A 16,048-nucleotide genomic window follows, 5' to 3' on the forward strand; every position below is an offset into this window, starting at 1 on the left:
TTTGCAATTGCACGCAAATACACCCATGCTAGGTAGGTGATAGTCTTCTCTTTCAATGAGCTGTCAATTGCTTCCACGAACATAGCCCCTCTAGGGTTCATAAGCATTACATTGATTAAAGGTTTTTTCTGACAGTTAGTCCATCCATCCAATGCTATGGTGCATCCATATGCTGGAACAAACTCTAGAACTGTGCGTTTGAGAATGGCTTCAGTACTGTCTTTGACTTATCAATATATTTAGTTCGCATCTTGTTATAGTCAGGAAGCACAAATCCTTTTTTGGCTATACTCATCAAAGCATCTTGAAATATTGGATTGTGCATAGCATTGAACGATATGCCACACGCAACAAATGCTTGTGTCCATTTTAAATGCAACTCAAGCAACCATTGTTTACCTAATGCTTCAGGCATTGTCTGTCCATTGGATGACGCTCTGCCGGATTTGCTTGTGCTAGGAACTCCTCCTGATGTAGAAGAATGTCCATGAAGAGGGTTTAATTGAAAACTTTGATCGTTTACTTGAGTGGTACACACCTCTTCTGTTGCCTCATTGCATACATATGGTTCAATATTCTCATGAATATCTTTAGAAACATCACCTTTATGTTTAGTTGCAAGAATCAACTTTACTTTGCGAGAATACATGGAAACTTTTTCATGAATATCTTTTGGTGGTGCCCCGCACTTTTCAACATTGCCAGGGACTTTAAATAAATGCTCTTTAATTCTGGTTGCATTACCACTGAACTCGTGGCCACAAGATTCACATTTAAGTCGAGATGTATTTCTCCCAGCTTTCAACTCATGCACATAACTCCACTCTTGTCCTTTCACCATGATGCACAAAAGTAATTTGCTAGTAAAAACAAAGTCAATGATCATTTTCATAATCAAAATCAATTAAAACATTAAACTAATTTAACTAACAATGATTGAATGAATTAAAATAATTAAAAACAATGATTGAACAAAAATACAATAATAAAAAAACAATACCATTGGATTACATATAAATTGCATCGATTTATCTAAAGTGCAAGCTTGTAGCTTTAACACATTACGATAATCAATAATTACAATTAAATCAAGTATTAAAATGATTATCATTATAAATTGCTATACATATAAGAGCTATAAGTGACATTTTTCAATGTCAAAACGATAATCACTTACAATACTTGATAATTATCGTATATATGTAAAGTCGAACAAAAAGTTCTTACACTTTACCATAGATTTTTAAGCGATTATCTATCTACAATGCGAGCATGTGTATGGTCTCACACAATACGGTAGATTTTGCAATCCAAATAAAGATAAGAGAATATCAATATTTTTGGACATGTTTTTCTTAAATTTTTACTCTAGTGATAGCATAGCAGTGTGAATAGCTCTACACAAAATGTAAAAATATAATTTTGTTTTATTATATTCATTTTGAAGTCAGAGAAAATCTCTACACATCAAAATCGAACTTTAAATTACATAAAATTAATTTTTATGTAATTATATTTTTAAACTAATTATCTCATGTGAGAGTACACTCTACACACAACGATAATATCTTACTTTTTTTTTATTAGTCACTTTCAAGTGTCAATTAATTGAACACATTGACAAGTGATTCTTATAATTACAGTTTGTATCAGGTGAGAGATTAAACTCTTCACAAAATACAAACTTTCAACTATTTACCAAGTTTTTCAAAACAAATTCATATATTTGAATCACAAAACTTAAAATTCTATTGAATTTTAATTGTTATTAAGCTCAAATAATTTTATTTTTTTACAAATTACTTTTTTTGATCGTTTGGTGAGAGTACTCACATGGACAACACTGACTGTGAAAGCTGGTATAAGGCCTGTCGCGTGCTGCTATATATACTAACATATTCGATCATTATAATTTTTGATCGAAAATAATTTCGTTCGAAAAACCAAGAAGTTATACGATTAGCCGTTTATGCTGATGTGGCACCGTATAATACGGCTGTATAATTTAGATAAACAAATAATACGCCCATTATTCGCGTATTATACGTCTCCCGAATAACGAATAATGCAACTTAGATCTCGCTTGGTCAGAAATCTCGCTTGGTCAGAAATATTGGCATTGTTGAGACTCCAGTGATATATTGTGATAGTCAGAGTGCTCTTGCATTGGCAAGGAATCCCGTGTTTCACTCCAAATCGAAACACATTGAAGTCAGGTATCATCTCGTGAGAGATTTCTTGGCCAAAAGGCTCATTGATTTGGTCAATGTACACACTGACGACAACCCATCAGATACTTTGACGAAAGGCTTAGCTTTAGAGCGGTTTACACATTGTAATGAGTTGATGGGTATAGGTTGAAGCCACTAGATTGCTTCATGGTTGTACATGCCAAGTCACTTGGGCTGCGTTGGCCTTCAAGTGGGAGTTTGTTGGGATTCAGGCCAACTGGCCAGACATCCACTTACTACTAACACATCTACTAACATAACCATTATACACTTATTATTTAATACAACAGAGTAAGGAGCTTCAACAACAGGATAACGTTGCTGCACACTCCACCCAAAGTAGGTCTCTCTCTCTCTCTCTCTGCTCTTGCACTTCCACTCGCACACGCTTCTCGGGGCACCTTCAGTAAGTAGCATTTTCATGCACATGCTTTACAACATACGGTCCAAACCATCTTTTTGAGAACTTGCGCCTGACTGTGTGCTGGTTATCAAGGCTACTATCATACACTAAAACCCAATCACCTTTGTCAATTGCTTTGCTCCTGAGCCGATGTCGCTTATCAAAGTAGTCCTTGTTTTTCAACCTTGCATTTTTTAGTCGTTCTTTTGCAGCCTCAATGTCTCCAGGTCTTCTCTCTAGTTGTCTTATGCGCAATGCAAGGAGATCTTTCCTACTAAGCCCCTCTTGTCAAGGTAATACATTCCATGTGGGAATCGTATCTTCAATCGGCATCATTGGCTTTTGACCATACATGAGCTCCGCAGGCATATAGCCAGTTTACTAAGCTATGTGTTGTACGATCAGCCCATAAAGCATATGGCAACAGTTTTGGCTACTCACCAACTCTTCCTTCTCAAGCCTTGGCCAAAGCTTTGATGATAGGAGGATGCACTCTTTCACTCTTTCCATTGCCTTCAAGGTTATAAGTTGTAGTAAGAGAAAGCTTGATTCCTAATCTAGAAAAGAACTCCCTTGTTTCCTCAACATCCAGTTCACCTCTGTCTGCAGTGATCTTTCCCACACAACCATAATGGAAAATCACCTCATCAAGAAGGAATTTGCACACAGCTTCCATGGTTCTAGCTCTTAATGCTCTCCCTTCAACCTGGTTAGTTAGGTCCTCTTGTGCAAGAAGTAAGTATCTCATCTGCCAAAGTCCTAAAGGCATTGTGACTAGATCCACAACCCATTTATAGTGCACGGCTAGTGGATATGTAGGGTGCAATCCATTACGATGTTGGAAATTTGAATACATTTGACAAGTTAGACATGACTCCACAAATTGAGATAAATTTTTATACATACCCTTCCACCAGTATTTTTCTTTCAACTTCGAGAAGGTTGCCCACACACCCCTGTGTTCAGCCCATAAACTCTCATGAAACTCTTGCATGAGTTTTACTTGAGTCTCTTTTTTACATATAACCCTTTGTGGTGTAACACCCTTTTGTTTAGGATGCTTCCACAAGTAACTATCCCTCAAAAAGTACCTGTATGCTTTCCTACGTATTCTCCCAAATTCTTATTCAGACCAATCATCTTGTTTTGTTAGAGTACTCAAGTAGCTTCTAATAAGAAGCCAATCACTTGCATAAAGCTCTTTCAAGAACAATTCAAGTGGATTAGTCATACAGACATTGTTACCTTTGACATGAGAGATAGAATAGAATTTTGTGTCCACATCATCTTCCTCATCAATCATTTGTGACTCATCTTCATACCTTGCCCTTGATAGCATATCTTCCGCTGTATTGTCTTTACCTGCAATGTGCTTAAACTTGGGATTTAAGGACTTAATGTAGGCAATCACCGCAACACAACAATGTCTGGCGTTGAGCAGCTTGTAATCATCCCAAGGAGTGGTAGACAAGCTGCTTCTACAACCACACATGCACCAATTAGGTACTCTTTCCCATTTTTCAAGGCTGTAACCATACCGCATAACTCTCTCTTTATCTGTGGATAGTTCCTTTGGCGAGCACTTAGTACCTTTGCTCCAAATCTGACCACATACCTGTGTCCTTCGTCATCTTGCCCTATTGCCCATTCAATTCCTGTAGGACTGGTGTCTATTGTCATAATTACTGACCTTTGACACTCATAGTCTACCTTTCTCAAAGTTGGTGCTGATTGGAGCAACTTCTTTGCTTTTACATGTGCTTCTGTCCATTTAAACTTTTGATTCTTTCTAAGCAATTGATAAAGAGGATCAACTACATGTGCATAATGTGGAATCGAAATAATAGAAAAGACACATGCTCCCAGAAACCTCCTAACATTAGTGATGCTAGTGCATGTTTCTTTCATTCTTTGGATGGCATCTACCTTTGTTGGACAAGGTTTCCTACAATATGGCCTACACATGTGTCCACACTTCATTGACACCAAACATAGACTTTTCTCCTGACAAAGTAAGATTCACTTCTTCCAACCTAAACAGAATTTTATCACAATCATTTATGTGATTTGCCACAAACCCGCGACATCCCTTGAGATCCAAAGCTTCATCTTTCCCACTTTCTTCACATCCTTTGATAGGAAAATTATCAATGAAAGGCATAATGATTTGAGGAATAAAGTCACATAAGACCTTATTCATTCCATTCATCATATGTGCAACCGAGTTGGTCGCTCCCTGAGGCAAGGTACACATCCTTACCAAACTCAAAGGTGTCCTCATGGTTGTCATGTCTTCCCCCATTTAGTAGATTTCTCTCCCTGCAAATGCCTCTGCAAACTCATCCACAATTGGACATGTATCTACATTTCTAATTGTCACCTTGTTCCCCGGGGAGGTCACCTAATAAAAATGTAACCTATCACGTGAGTTCAACAGAAGGGTATTTAAAGTTCTTGAAACTTACTAAAATATATATACAGAAGGGCATTATTATTTCAAATTTGAAAAAAACTTACAGATTTTAAAAGAAAAGGGTATATTATATTCCTAACAAAATTGGTAAGGGGTTTTACAAACATGTCTTGAACGCACGTGATATGGTAGCTTTACACATAGTGAACCCCCCGAGCCTTGTTCACTGTTTGCATATCTTGGATGAAGCGTAGACCACCATTCTTCTTTGGAACTTTGAACCACCTGCTTGAGTATGAAGCACAAAATCCCCATTTTGATCTTTTCATTCAATATCTCTAGTAGCTTGGGCAAATGAGCCTTTGGAACCGGAATAGACCGCAGATTCCAAGACACATGAGGTATTGTAAAAATTACCATAGGAGCTACAATAGAAGGATCAACACATCCTATCTCATGTGGCTCAAATGCAAAAGCCTTACCATGCTTTGAAAGCATTTCTTTAAAGCACTTTGTCTCCTCATGTGTTAGAAACTCCTACAACCAATTTGCAACTCTTGAAAAGACTCTTTTGTGAAGGTGTTGCCCAATCTTTTTAGGATTCCTCAAACTTGGTTGCAAAGAAGCCTGCTCAATCTTTTCCCTGTTGTTGGGTGGTAAGGGTGAAGCTACTGGTTTCACCTTCTTTACTACAGTCTTGTATTTCGTTCCAACATGGACTTCTGGTCCAACTGTTAGCTTAAAACATTGTTTTTCTTTAAAGGCTTCTATGACTTGATACATTTCCATAGAGCATACTTCCACAACTTCATTTTCAAGATGCAAACTAGACTCCATTATAGAATCAAGCTCACCCATAGTATCTACAAAATAAACTTATTCACACAAACCAAAACATTTTCAGTAGGCTCTAGCGACCCACTCTCTTTCATGCCTATTTGTACATTATTTACATATTGTCTCTCACATCTCTTCAAGTTTTGTAAAACATATTGATCCATTCCTTGTTACCAAGGAGCCCGTTGAGAAAGTTTCACCTATTTTTGGATCAGGCGAGACCCTTTTTCTTTCTGTACCACTGCAATCCAATTTTCAATGGTACTTGGCCAAAAACCAATATTTCCCTATGATCATGAAACTCTTTGATCACCTTTGGAAGAGGATGATCTCTGAGGTTGTCACGATTTCTTTCATGGTTTACACAAACTGTGAGAAATTGAACAGCACATTTACCATCTTTGCTTTGTATCATAGCATAGGTTGCACCGTCATCCATAACCTTTATTTCCATTCAAACTCCCACAATGTAGAGCTATCCAAGAATAAGATGATACGAAGATGTGTACTATATAAAGAAGTTTTGTTCGACCTTTACATCACGTCACTTTTACACTTGGACATGCTGCATATAATTCACTTGATGAATTGTTTGCCACTCTGACCATCCAACCGTGTTCTATGTCCATTGGCCATTTACATTTGTTGTAAAGAATTTTTGATATTATATTTATTTTAGAACCATATTCAATTAAGGTAACAAATGGTTCTTCAGGATCACCTACCTTGACCAATGTCTCTGTAGTAGTCCGTGCAATGGCTTCTAGAATAGTGGCTCCTAGCAATACTTTGAGATTCTTCCCCATCATCAACAAATTTCACTTTTCTTACATTCCAAGAAGAGTGGTAGCATCCCACCATAGCTTCATCACCTTCTTTAGCACGCACCTGTACTCTTTGTGTCTTCATAGTATCGCCTTCAATTTGTGGACGAATAGACTCTCCAAGTGTTTGCTTCTTGCTCATGATGATGTCGATAATTTCTTTATGGAATTCATTCTTGGCTATGCCAAGTACCTCTCTCAACCTTGCTATTCAAAATCCTCTCCTCTAGAACTTTCTTCAAGTCTGTAGCAAGCTCAATGTCAGATTGTAGTTTGTAAGCTGGTCCTTTTGGCTTACCTTTTGTTGATTGCTTTTTCTTATGTGTTGTAGATTCCTCCATGGTCACTTCTAGTGAAGGTGCCTCCTGTGTTGGTGGTGCTCGCAAAGATGCTACATCATTCCTCCTTCCACTTCTTGTAGCTCTTTTTGAAGGTCCTTCATTACAATTTTCACGCCTACGCTTTTGTTCTACAATAGCTTCATGGCTTTGGCAATTTGTAATATAGGCATGCACAGACATTGAATCCACCACCACTGGATCATTCTATCCTGTTTCTAGACGTATGCAATCACGTGCTTCATCTAGAATCTCTTTTTTAAGCTTTCTCTTTTTAGCTAATTCCGTAACATTTAGCCAAAGTCGACATGATGATCAATCACCTCTTCATCACAAAGATCCTCAATTTTTACTCCATAAGTATCTGCTTCAATTGAGGATGTGGCATGGTTAGTTGCCATATCTTCAACTAAGGTTTGCATTCCCCCCTTCCCAAAGTTAGTCCTCAAGGGTAGACATGTCTCTCTTAAGTGGTTTTTACCATCCTTAAAAAAGACAACATCTTTGTCAAAGCATCACTAAAACTATCACAATCCCTTCTTACATGGTTTGTACTATCATACCAAATACATCTATTAACAAACCCTTCTTTGGGCTATTGTCTTTGCCTAGGAAGTGGCCCTGCTGGTTGTCCTTTTTCTTCAAGCTTTGCAAGCTTCACCTTCAAGTCATGCATTCCCTTCACAAGCTCATCTAGCATGGACTCATCAAACTTAGGAGCTATAAAAGTAGGGTTTACCATTTTGTCAGAAGTTGAGGTGGAAGGACTTGTAGTGTTTAATACCATCTTGTCCCTTCTTCTTTGTTGGACTGGAAAGCAGTGAGACAACACCTTCAACCTCATTCCAGTCGGTCTTTAGTTCTTGCTCAACATCTTTATCTTCAAGAAGAAGCTCCAAATTTTCTTGAAACTCTTTACCTGCAGCTTGTAAGAAAAGATATGTCTTCTCTGCATCTAGTGTGGCCTTTTCTATCATGGTGAGTTGTGCATAGCGTCATTCAAATTGCCTGAGTAGCTTTGCTATTGATAGTCCTTGCTTTGGCTTACTACTTTGAGTTCTTCCCAGTTTCTCCCATGCCTATCTTTAATTGTGCTAACATGTTCCCTATTTTTTGGAGCAACAATTAGCTCAAAGCTTTGAATCATCTCACCTTCTGACACATGATGCAGCTTCATCTCCTTCACATACTTGCGCAAGTACTTGGTTACATCTTTGCCATTGAATTGATCCATTCTATTGACGACCGCTTGTATGGATTTGGTTGCTGAAATCTCCCTTCTTTTAGTGGCATACTGTTGTTGCATGAACATTGCAAATGCTTGAAACATTTGCGTTGTTGCTGGGTCAAAATGCATACCATGTTGCTCCACATGATCACACATGGTTACCCACAAACTCTCACCCTGGCAGACTCGCATCAGGTTCACCAAAAATATGTCGAGAAGTTTGCGGTCTTGCCAGGAAAGCACCGGGATTTTGGCTATGAGAGTTTGCGAGAGAACTCCAAAAACTATATGCAGGAGTTATACCATAGATGCCATGAAATCTAGGGTTTGGAAGGAAGTGCAATCAAAGAATACCCACTCTTTCTCTCTTGCACTCACACACACACAAAGAAAGAACACAAAAGAGCATATCAAAATAACACAACAATGAAAATATTAAGGCTATGGTCGTATCGTATCATGGGTAATATGAAAGGGTTTATAGATGGGTTAATAGCGTTCAATCTTTGCCGACCAAACAGGTTACGAATTGTTCTTTGGAATTGTGAATTTTGTGCTTACCATAATATATATGTTTTGTCTAGTGATTGGGATTAATTGTGTGTACAAATCCTCTTGGTTCATAGCAAGATAACTACACTTACGTCAAAACAAAAGTTATAGTCTATAAGGGGTGGTATAATAGGATCCCATGAAAGAAGTATTTCATTGAGCCTTTCTGGGCCAAAGAGAGACACTATACGTTCTTGAAATTGTATTTTACGGCTACTCCATGCGTTAATTGTAATAGATCGCACAGAGTGGAAGCGATACAGACTCACATCATGTGGATTATTCATTTAGGATAACTCTAGTATGTGCAAAATGTAGATATAAGAGAAGTGAAGAAAAGAGAATCTCACTCCCAAGCCCTATTCTTGCACGTAGGCAATAAGGATACTACGGGGATAGATGTACTTGTAGTAGCAAGGAGAACCTAGAATTTATAGAGAGAATGACTTTATAAAAGTGGGAGAGATATATTTGGTTGGAGAGGGAGATGAAATTAGAGATATTTGTTGGATTAGAGATGAAAAAGAAAACAACAAGAAACCAACAAAATATCAAAGTAAATCACATTCTACTTGGCAAACCCTTCAAGAGGTATTCACCATTTTGATGGAGAGAGAAGAATACGAAAGACTCAATCCTTGATGATGCACCAAGTTCAAGTCCTTCTTTGATTAGAGTTTATCTTCCAAGGATAGCTTACAAGATTGGCTAGTCTTCCTCTAAGAGTAAGTGTTGGCTTAGGCTTATGTTTATGGCTAAGTACAATTAGGCATTACTACTCTCACTCCCTCATGAATGATTTTCAAAAAATAAGAGGTCCTTTTTTATAGGTGAAGGGAACCCCCAAGGTTTACACAAGAAAGAGAAGAGCCAGTGTGAACAGGAACTAACAAAGTTTGAAATGAGTTGTCCCTGCATGATGTGGGCAGATTGTGGTCCACCATTTTGATCATATCTCCTCAACCGTGGCTCCAAATAAAATAATAATAAAAATAAGAGCAAAAAATTCAGCCCATAAGCTACAACCCCTATTTTATATCATTTTTTTCAATTTGAATTGGAACCTTCTATAAAAAAAATAATCAAAATAGAGTACATTTCTGACAGCAAAAGTTTTCTTGTGGTCCCCTTAGCTTAGACTTTCGTTTGATTCCAATGGACACCTCATGCAATATGAAAGTATGACATTGCTCCTTGACAAAGTTTTGTAATCATGCTTGCAATAATGCATTAAAATAGGTGTAACTTTGAACATCATGCAAGTTAGTGTCCCACTAAGATTTGATTCCTTCCTAATAGCTATTAAAAAGAAATATATAAAAGATATATAGAATATATATATATTGGAAGTTACCATAGATATAGGATCTAACTAAGGTGTGAGATGATAATGAGATAGTAGAAAAAAAGAACCAATGCTTTCTGCTCCAAGTTAAAGAAGCGGAGCTATTGATGTTTTTTTCCATAGTACTTTCTAGCGGTAACTAAGAATATGTTACCCTTGGGATAAGTAATAGGATGAGATAGAAAGATGATTATTATTCTTAGATATGCATATGTACATTATGAAAAATACTTATGTATCTAAAAGTTACAAGATAGATCTTGTAGCATTCGTTCCCACTATGTATATGTCACAACACAACAACGGTAAGATAAATTCATAATTTTGCATCGTCATACATATGGACCTGATAAGTCAAGCCTAAGAATCCCCTTAAAGCGTCCAAGAAATGTGATTGAATAACAAGAAACAAACATATAATTTCATAGAGTAGTGAAAGATTGTTTGATAGAGTTATTGATTGATATTAGGATTTACTTGGTCATGTTTGAAGAATCACTTAAAGAGAACAATTGCTAAAAGAATATCTTTTTTCCAGATGTAACTCACAATTAGCGAGATGATCCCGTAGCTAACAGAGAGTAAGTTGAGGCTATCAACTCTCTTTTTGTCCTTGCAGTTAGCAAGATGTCTTGTGGTTAACGAGATGCCCCCTACGGTTAGCAATTGGGATTTTTTTTTGGTTTTCATGGTTAGCAAAGAAGTAAATCCTTTGTAAAGGCTTTGTTGGTTAAACATAGAAAGTCCGCGGTTAACAACAAGAATCTTATATTGTAACTTTTGATTCTAATAGGAACGTTTTGTTTGGAGTCTTGGTTGATCTTTGTTTGGTGATGTTAAAGGATGTTTTAAGGAACTTGTGTCTGGAATTAATGAAGAAATCATGATTGTACATATAAAACAATGTGGTAGTGATTAGATAACCAAGCTAATTGAGTGAGTTGTGGGGTGAAAAGTGGGAGAACGGAGGCCCTGTGACAACACCATTTCTACAGATAGGTGGACCCAATTGGTCTTGTACTTTTCACAATGTCGACTACTTATAAGGTAGCTAGAATGAAGACTTAAATTCAAGGCTAACCAAGATATTAAAGGAAGCGGTTGTGCCTCTTGAATGTGAAAAAAAAAAGCATGAAATATAAACTAAGGCAAGCGCTTCTTCTAGGATAGACTAAAATGTTAGCTCCCTCATAAGCTTTAAGTTACCTTCTTGGCTTGTGGAGTAAGACCTTCTGGACCATGCTCATACAAGATAGGATTTTTTCTCTCTTTCATTTCTCGTATCCTTACTCTCTACTCAGGAACAAGGTGTCATCAATGGAACCCGAGAGTCAAGGAAAGCCTAACTATCCAAAAGTCGCCTCAACCTGTTAGGGTGAGCACCTCATATTTTTGTGTTCATCTCTATACAAAATAAAATCATTGGGATATGCATGTATGGTATTGTAACTTAGTCCAAGTATTCTCAACATCTTTTTCACCTCATCTCTCAGAACCCTAAACTTTGGATCTATTTTGTATAGACCAAAGGTTATGATAGGTTTTCTATGAACCAAAGATTATGATTGTCTTTCGACAGTAGCAAAGATCGAGATAGCGATGTACTAGGGATAGAGAGCCCTGCATAACACACTTCCACATGCATGCCCTTTTGTGAGTATTATTTATAACTATGAGTTATCTTTTCAAGAAAAAATTATTTTCAAAATAGTTTTTAAATATCAATCAATGTAACATAAATAATGAATCCAAGAGGCTCACGGCGAGAGAGATCTTGAGCCTATCGTCGCAAGAGAGGAAGATAGATGGGGAGCAAATTTTCAAAATAGTTTTTAATTATCAATCAATTTAACTTATATAATGAATCAAGAGGCGCACGGCGAGAGAGATCTTGAGCTTGTCGCAACAGAGGAGGAGCAAGGCAGGAGAATAGATGGGGAGCAGATACTTGCCACAACATGAGAGAGAGAGAGAGAGAGAGAGAGAGAGAGAGAGAGTTATAGAAGTTTTTACAAATTAACGACCGTGATCTAGCCACACATGATCTTTAATAAGGGCCATTGATCACATGGGAGGGAGGGAGAGAGAGAGAGAGAGAGAGAGAGAGAGAGAGAGAGAGTTATATAAGGTTTTTCTTAAAGAAAAGTAAGAAGTAATGTAAGGATGGTAATAAAATGATACAAGGGTCCTGCAGGTAGGGGGGTTATAGAAGTTTTTACAGATCAACGGTCGTGAGCTAGCCGTTCCCCGATCTTCAATGGGGGCCATTGACCATATGGTGAAGACTACGCGTAACGCAATTACAGGGAAGGAGCCGCGACCGTGGGAATTCTGTTATGGTCAAAAGAAGCGGCGAGCTCAACTGTCTATCGCAGACCTAATTAGGAAATTCCTACATCTGTAAAACTTGTTGCAGTAGATCAAGACCCACATGTGCTGAATCACAAGAAGTTCTCGACAAATTCTCACAATAATTCCCACATTGTGACTTACCTCAACATCATGAGCTTCTGTGAGAGAAGCACCGCATACCTAGTTAGGTCTGATTGGGGGCAGGGCCGGCCCGGTCCCCTGCCCCCAATCGTACCTAGCTAGGTATGCGGAGCCTCTCGAGCAGAAGCTCATGATGTTAATCATTGTATGAAAAACACTGAAAAAGACTAAGTTTTCCTGCATGAGAAAAATTCTAAATCTTCTTGTGATTGATAACCGCACAAAGAATGAGGCATATGCTGAATGCCTCTCCCCAGCAAGATGTATTGATCTGAGAGCTTGACCGATACAATGATGAGTTAGCTTTCATCATCTTGGCCCAGCTGAAAGTTGCATGTTTGAAACAGCCGAATCGGAGAATAGAAGAGCCCACGAAGCACCTTGCGTGAATTCCCCGTTCTCTGTACCCACATTTGTAAGGCCTAGAGCTGCAAGAGTGGGGATGTTGGTGTCATGACCTTCAAGCATGTTTACCACAGCTCCCATGGTAGGTCGCATGAGCGGATTCTCGTGTATACAGCAAAAGGCCACCTTTGTCATCCTTGTGACTTCCTGCTGCTCCTCTTGAGAGATCATCTTGTCTTTTATCCTCTCATCTAGCAAATCCATGTACTTCCCCTCCAATGCCCTCAGCTTAGCCCATGTCGGGAAGTAGTAGAAGGATGGGTCACCTCCGAGTGTTGGATCAAAGTTCTTCCTGCCTCCTATCAGCTCAAGAAGCACCATCCCAAAGCTGTACACATCACATTTCTTAGTAGCTATGGATGCGTGCAACCATTCGGGGGCAAGGTATCCCGGAGTCCCCCGCACCGCAGTCACCACCTCCGTCATGTCCCCCTCCATAAGCCTCGACATCCCAAAATCAGCCACCTTGGCAACACAATTGTCGCCTACTAAAATGTTCTGAGGCTTGATGTCCAAATGAAGGATGGCCTCTCTGCAATCCTCATGCAGGTATGCAAGACCCTTGGCAGTGCCTATGGCAATAGACATACGCATCGCCCAAGATAAGACATGGCTATCTTCTGAGAGATTGTACTCTTCCTCCCGGACGCTATGAAAGATCCATTTCTCCAGCGAACCATTGGGAACCAGCTCGTAGAGCAGCAGTCGTTCGCCCTTTTCTGCACAAAACCCACGGAGCCGCACAAGATTAACATGATTGATGCTGCCAATAGTAGCCACCTCAGCTCGAAACTCCTTATGCCCTTGCCTGGCTGCATTCAGCCTTTTCACTGCCACTTTGGAACCGTCTTTCAGGACTCCTTCATACACAGATCCAAATCCTCCGGCTCCTAGCTTTACCTTGAACTCTTTTGTGGCTGCTCTCAGCTCCTTGAGAGTGAACCTCGGTGGCAGCCCTGGCAATGCCTCTAAGAAAGCTGCTTCTTCTTGGTCGTCTGGATCCATGAAGTCCAGTCCCTGTGACCTCCTCCTCCTTAGGATCATAATTAAGAGTAATGAAACCACAGCCGCCGCTGCTCCAACAGCGATACCAACAATGCTACCATCGCTAAGGACCCTGGATGATGAGGATGGTGTATTACCTGCTGAAGGTTGTTCTACAATGGGTGCATTTTGCACTTTCAGATATGCCTCAAACGTAGCGTTGGGCTCAGCCTGCAGACTGCTCAACTCCTGGATACGAAAACAAGAGGCAGAATCGGTACGAAAGAAGAAAGCATTACATGAGCAGTTCTTAGAGCACAGATTCTTGCACTCTTCTACGGTGGATACATCCTCCTGAGGGGTAATAAAGCTATTCAGAAAGTAGTCCACCCCTTGAAGTTTCAGGAAATGTTGATCCAAACTGCTGTTTTCATTGCAGACTAGAGGTCTCGGAGGCGAGCAGCCTGCCTTCGGATTGAGAGGATCTACTTGGGCGAATGCATCTAGAGAGCCGGAGCCCGGGCAGCTACATTGCCCACCTGAGCAGATTCCGTAAGGCCCGCAGACATTGGGCAATTTGCATTCTTCTGCGCTCCCTTTCGGAAAGAGCTCAAATTTCACAGCCCATTCACTTGTACTACCTTGTCCAGGCACCCCTGCCATCCAATAAGCACGCAGGTTACCATCTGCATCTAGCCTCATGAATTGATAGGTGGACGCCTCATTGGAGCCGGTGAGCAGAGAGCCGTCCGCCGAAGAATTGATAGCCGGGCAAAGAGCAGTACTATTTAGTGGATCTCCACTGTAGGACAGTCCTAGGGAAACCCCAGCAAAAACAATATTACTTGTAGGATCATCAGAGGATCCATTAAGGAAGCAAGGTTCCCGAATGCTGTCGTATGTATCAAATCCGACGAATCCCTTCATCCAGTATGGCTGCTTGCCAGAACCTGTTCCGACGTAGAGAATCATACCTGCAGGTTCCATTGACAAGCTATAAAGACCCTCACTGCTATTGCTTACAGACACATTGCTTACAAGTTTGCTGCCTGTAACGAGGGCTTGCCCTTGCACAAGAGTATGCTGAATCGGAGACACCCAGCTTCTCCACACAAGGGAATTAGAAGCTTCAGATGCATTTGTGGTGTTGAAGAACTCAAGATCTCCATACTCCTGCATAGCTATGGCAAGTACAGCTCCTTCCCCGGAATTCCAGACCTCTGTACCATCCCAATCAAGCAATACTAAGTTGCGAGAGGACCCAACCTGGAGAGTCGCATTCTCCTTCACGGGCCTGTCTCCGTTTGCACTCCATAACTCTGCAGCTGGAGGTGTGCGAAGCCCAAGTGCCATAACCACAGAGAGAAGGAAGTTTCCTGTGGAATTGATGTCGATGAAGCCCAATGCGAAGGTTGCATTCTCACTGAATACGACCTCACCAGAGCTAGCGACTATAGCTCGGAACGGACCTTCCATAGCCTCGTAGCCAGAATCTTCAGAAGGCAAGCTGGCATTGTTGACAACAACCCAGTCACTCGGCCAGGCATAGAATCCTGATGCAGCAGCTGAGTACACAAGAAGTGAGAGTGTGCAGCAGAAGAAGGAAAGAGCGCCGAGATAAGGGAGCATATTGTTCGATCGACATTGGTCAGAAATTGGGGGTATATAAAGCGGGGAAGACGGCATTGACGCTGTCAAATGAAAACGTGTGCCCGACGCGGTCGCTTGCGCTTGCGCATGGTCAATCCTCAGCACTATAAAATTTAAAACATTAGGCTAAGCACTTGGAGGGGTTGCAACTACAGCACTTTGAAGTTTGGGCTCTCACGAGTGACGGTGACGGTGACGGTGAGAAGATTATGGTCCCGCCAGCTCCTGTAGTTGCTGCGAACAATGCGCACAAACCTACATTACAAGCCCACTTTGAAGGCAGTTCATGGAGTGGCGAATCTACGATGACAGTAGGTTTCATTTCTTCCCTTTTTTTTTTCAACC

General features: G+C 40.0%; 1 protein-coding gene across 1 annotated transcript; it reads right to left on the minus strand.

Annotated features, from left to right (window-relative positions):
• Positions 1 to 12,836: 12,836 nt before the first annotated feature.
• On the minus strand, positions 12,837 to 15,754 carry LOC147439806 (G-type lectin S-receptor-like serine/threonine-protein kinase SD2-5). Its single transcript, XM_086485557.1, has one exon. It carries the CDS (start codon positions 15,737 to 15,739, stop codon positions 12,974 to 12,976), a length of 2,766 nt encoding a protein of 921 aa, XP_086341683.1. The 5' UTR covers positions 15,740 to 15,754; the 3' UTR covers positions 12,837 to 12,973.
• Between the last annotated feature and the right edge of the window lie 294 nt (positions 15,755 to 16,048).

This window comes from Adiantum capillus-veneris, chromosome 16 (genome assembly GCF_014529385.1).
Source record: "Adiantum capillus-veneris isolate H3 chromosome 16, ASM1452938v2, whole genome shotgun sequence".
Taxonomy (NCBI): domain Eukaryota; kingdom Viridiplantae; phylum Streptophyta; class Polypodiopsida; order Polypodiales; family Pteridaceae; genus Adiantum; species Adiantum capillus-veneris.

What these genes read in the sequence shown, in the direction of transcription:
- LOC147439806 (XM_086485557.1), bottom strand. Translation starts at nt 15,739, where the DNA reads ATGCCGTCTTCCCCGCTTTATATACCCCCAATTTCTGACCAATGTCGA.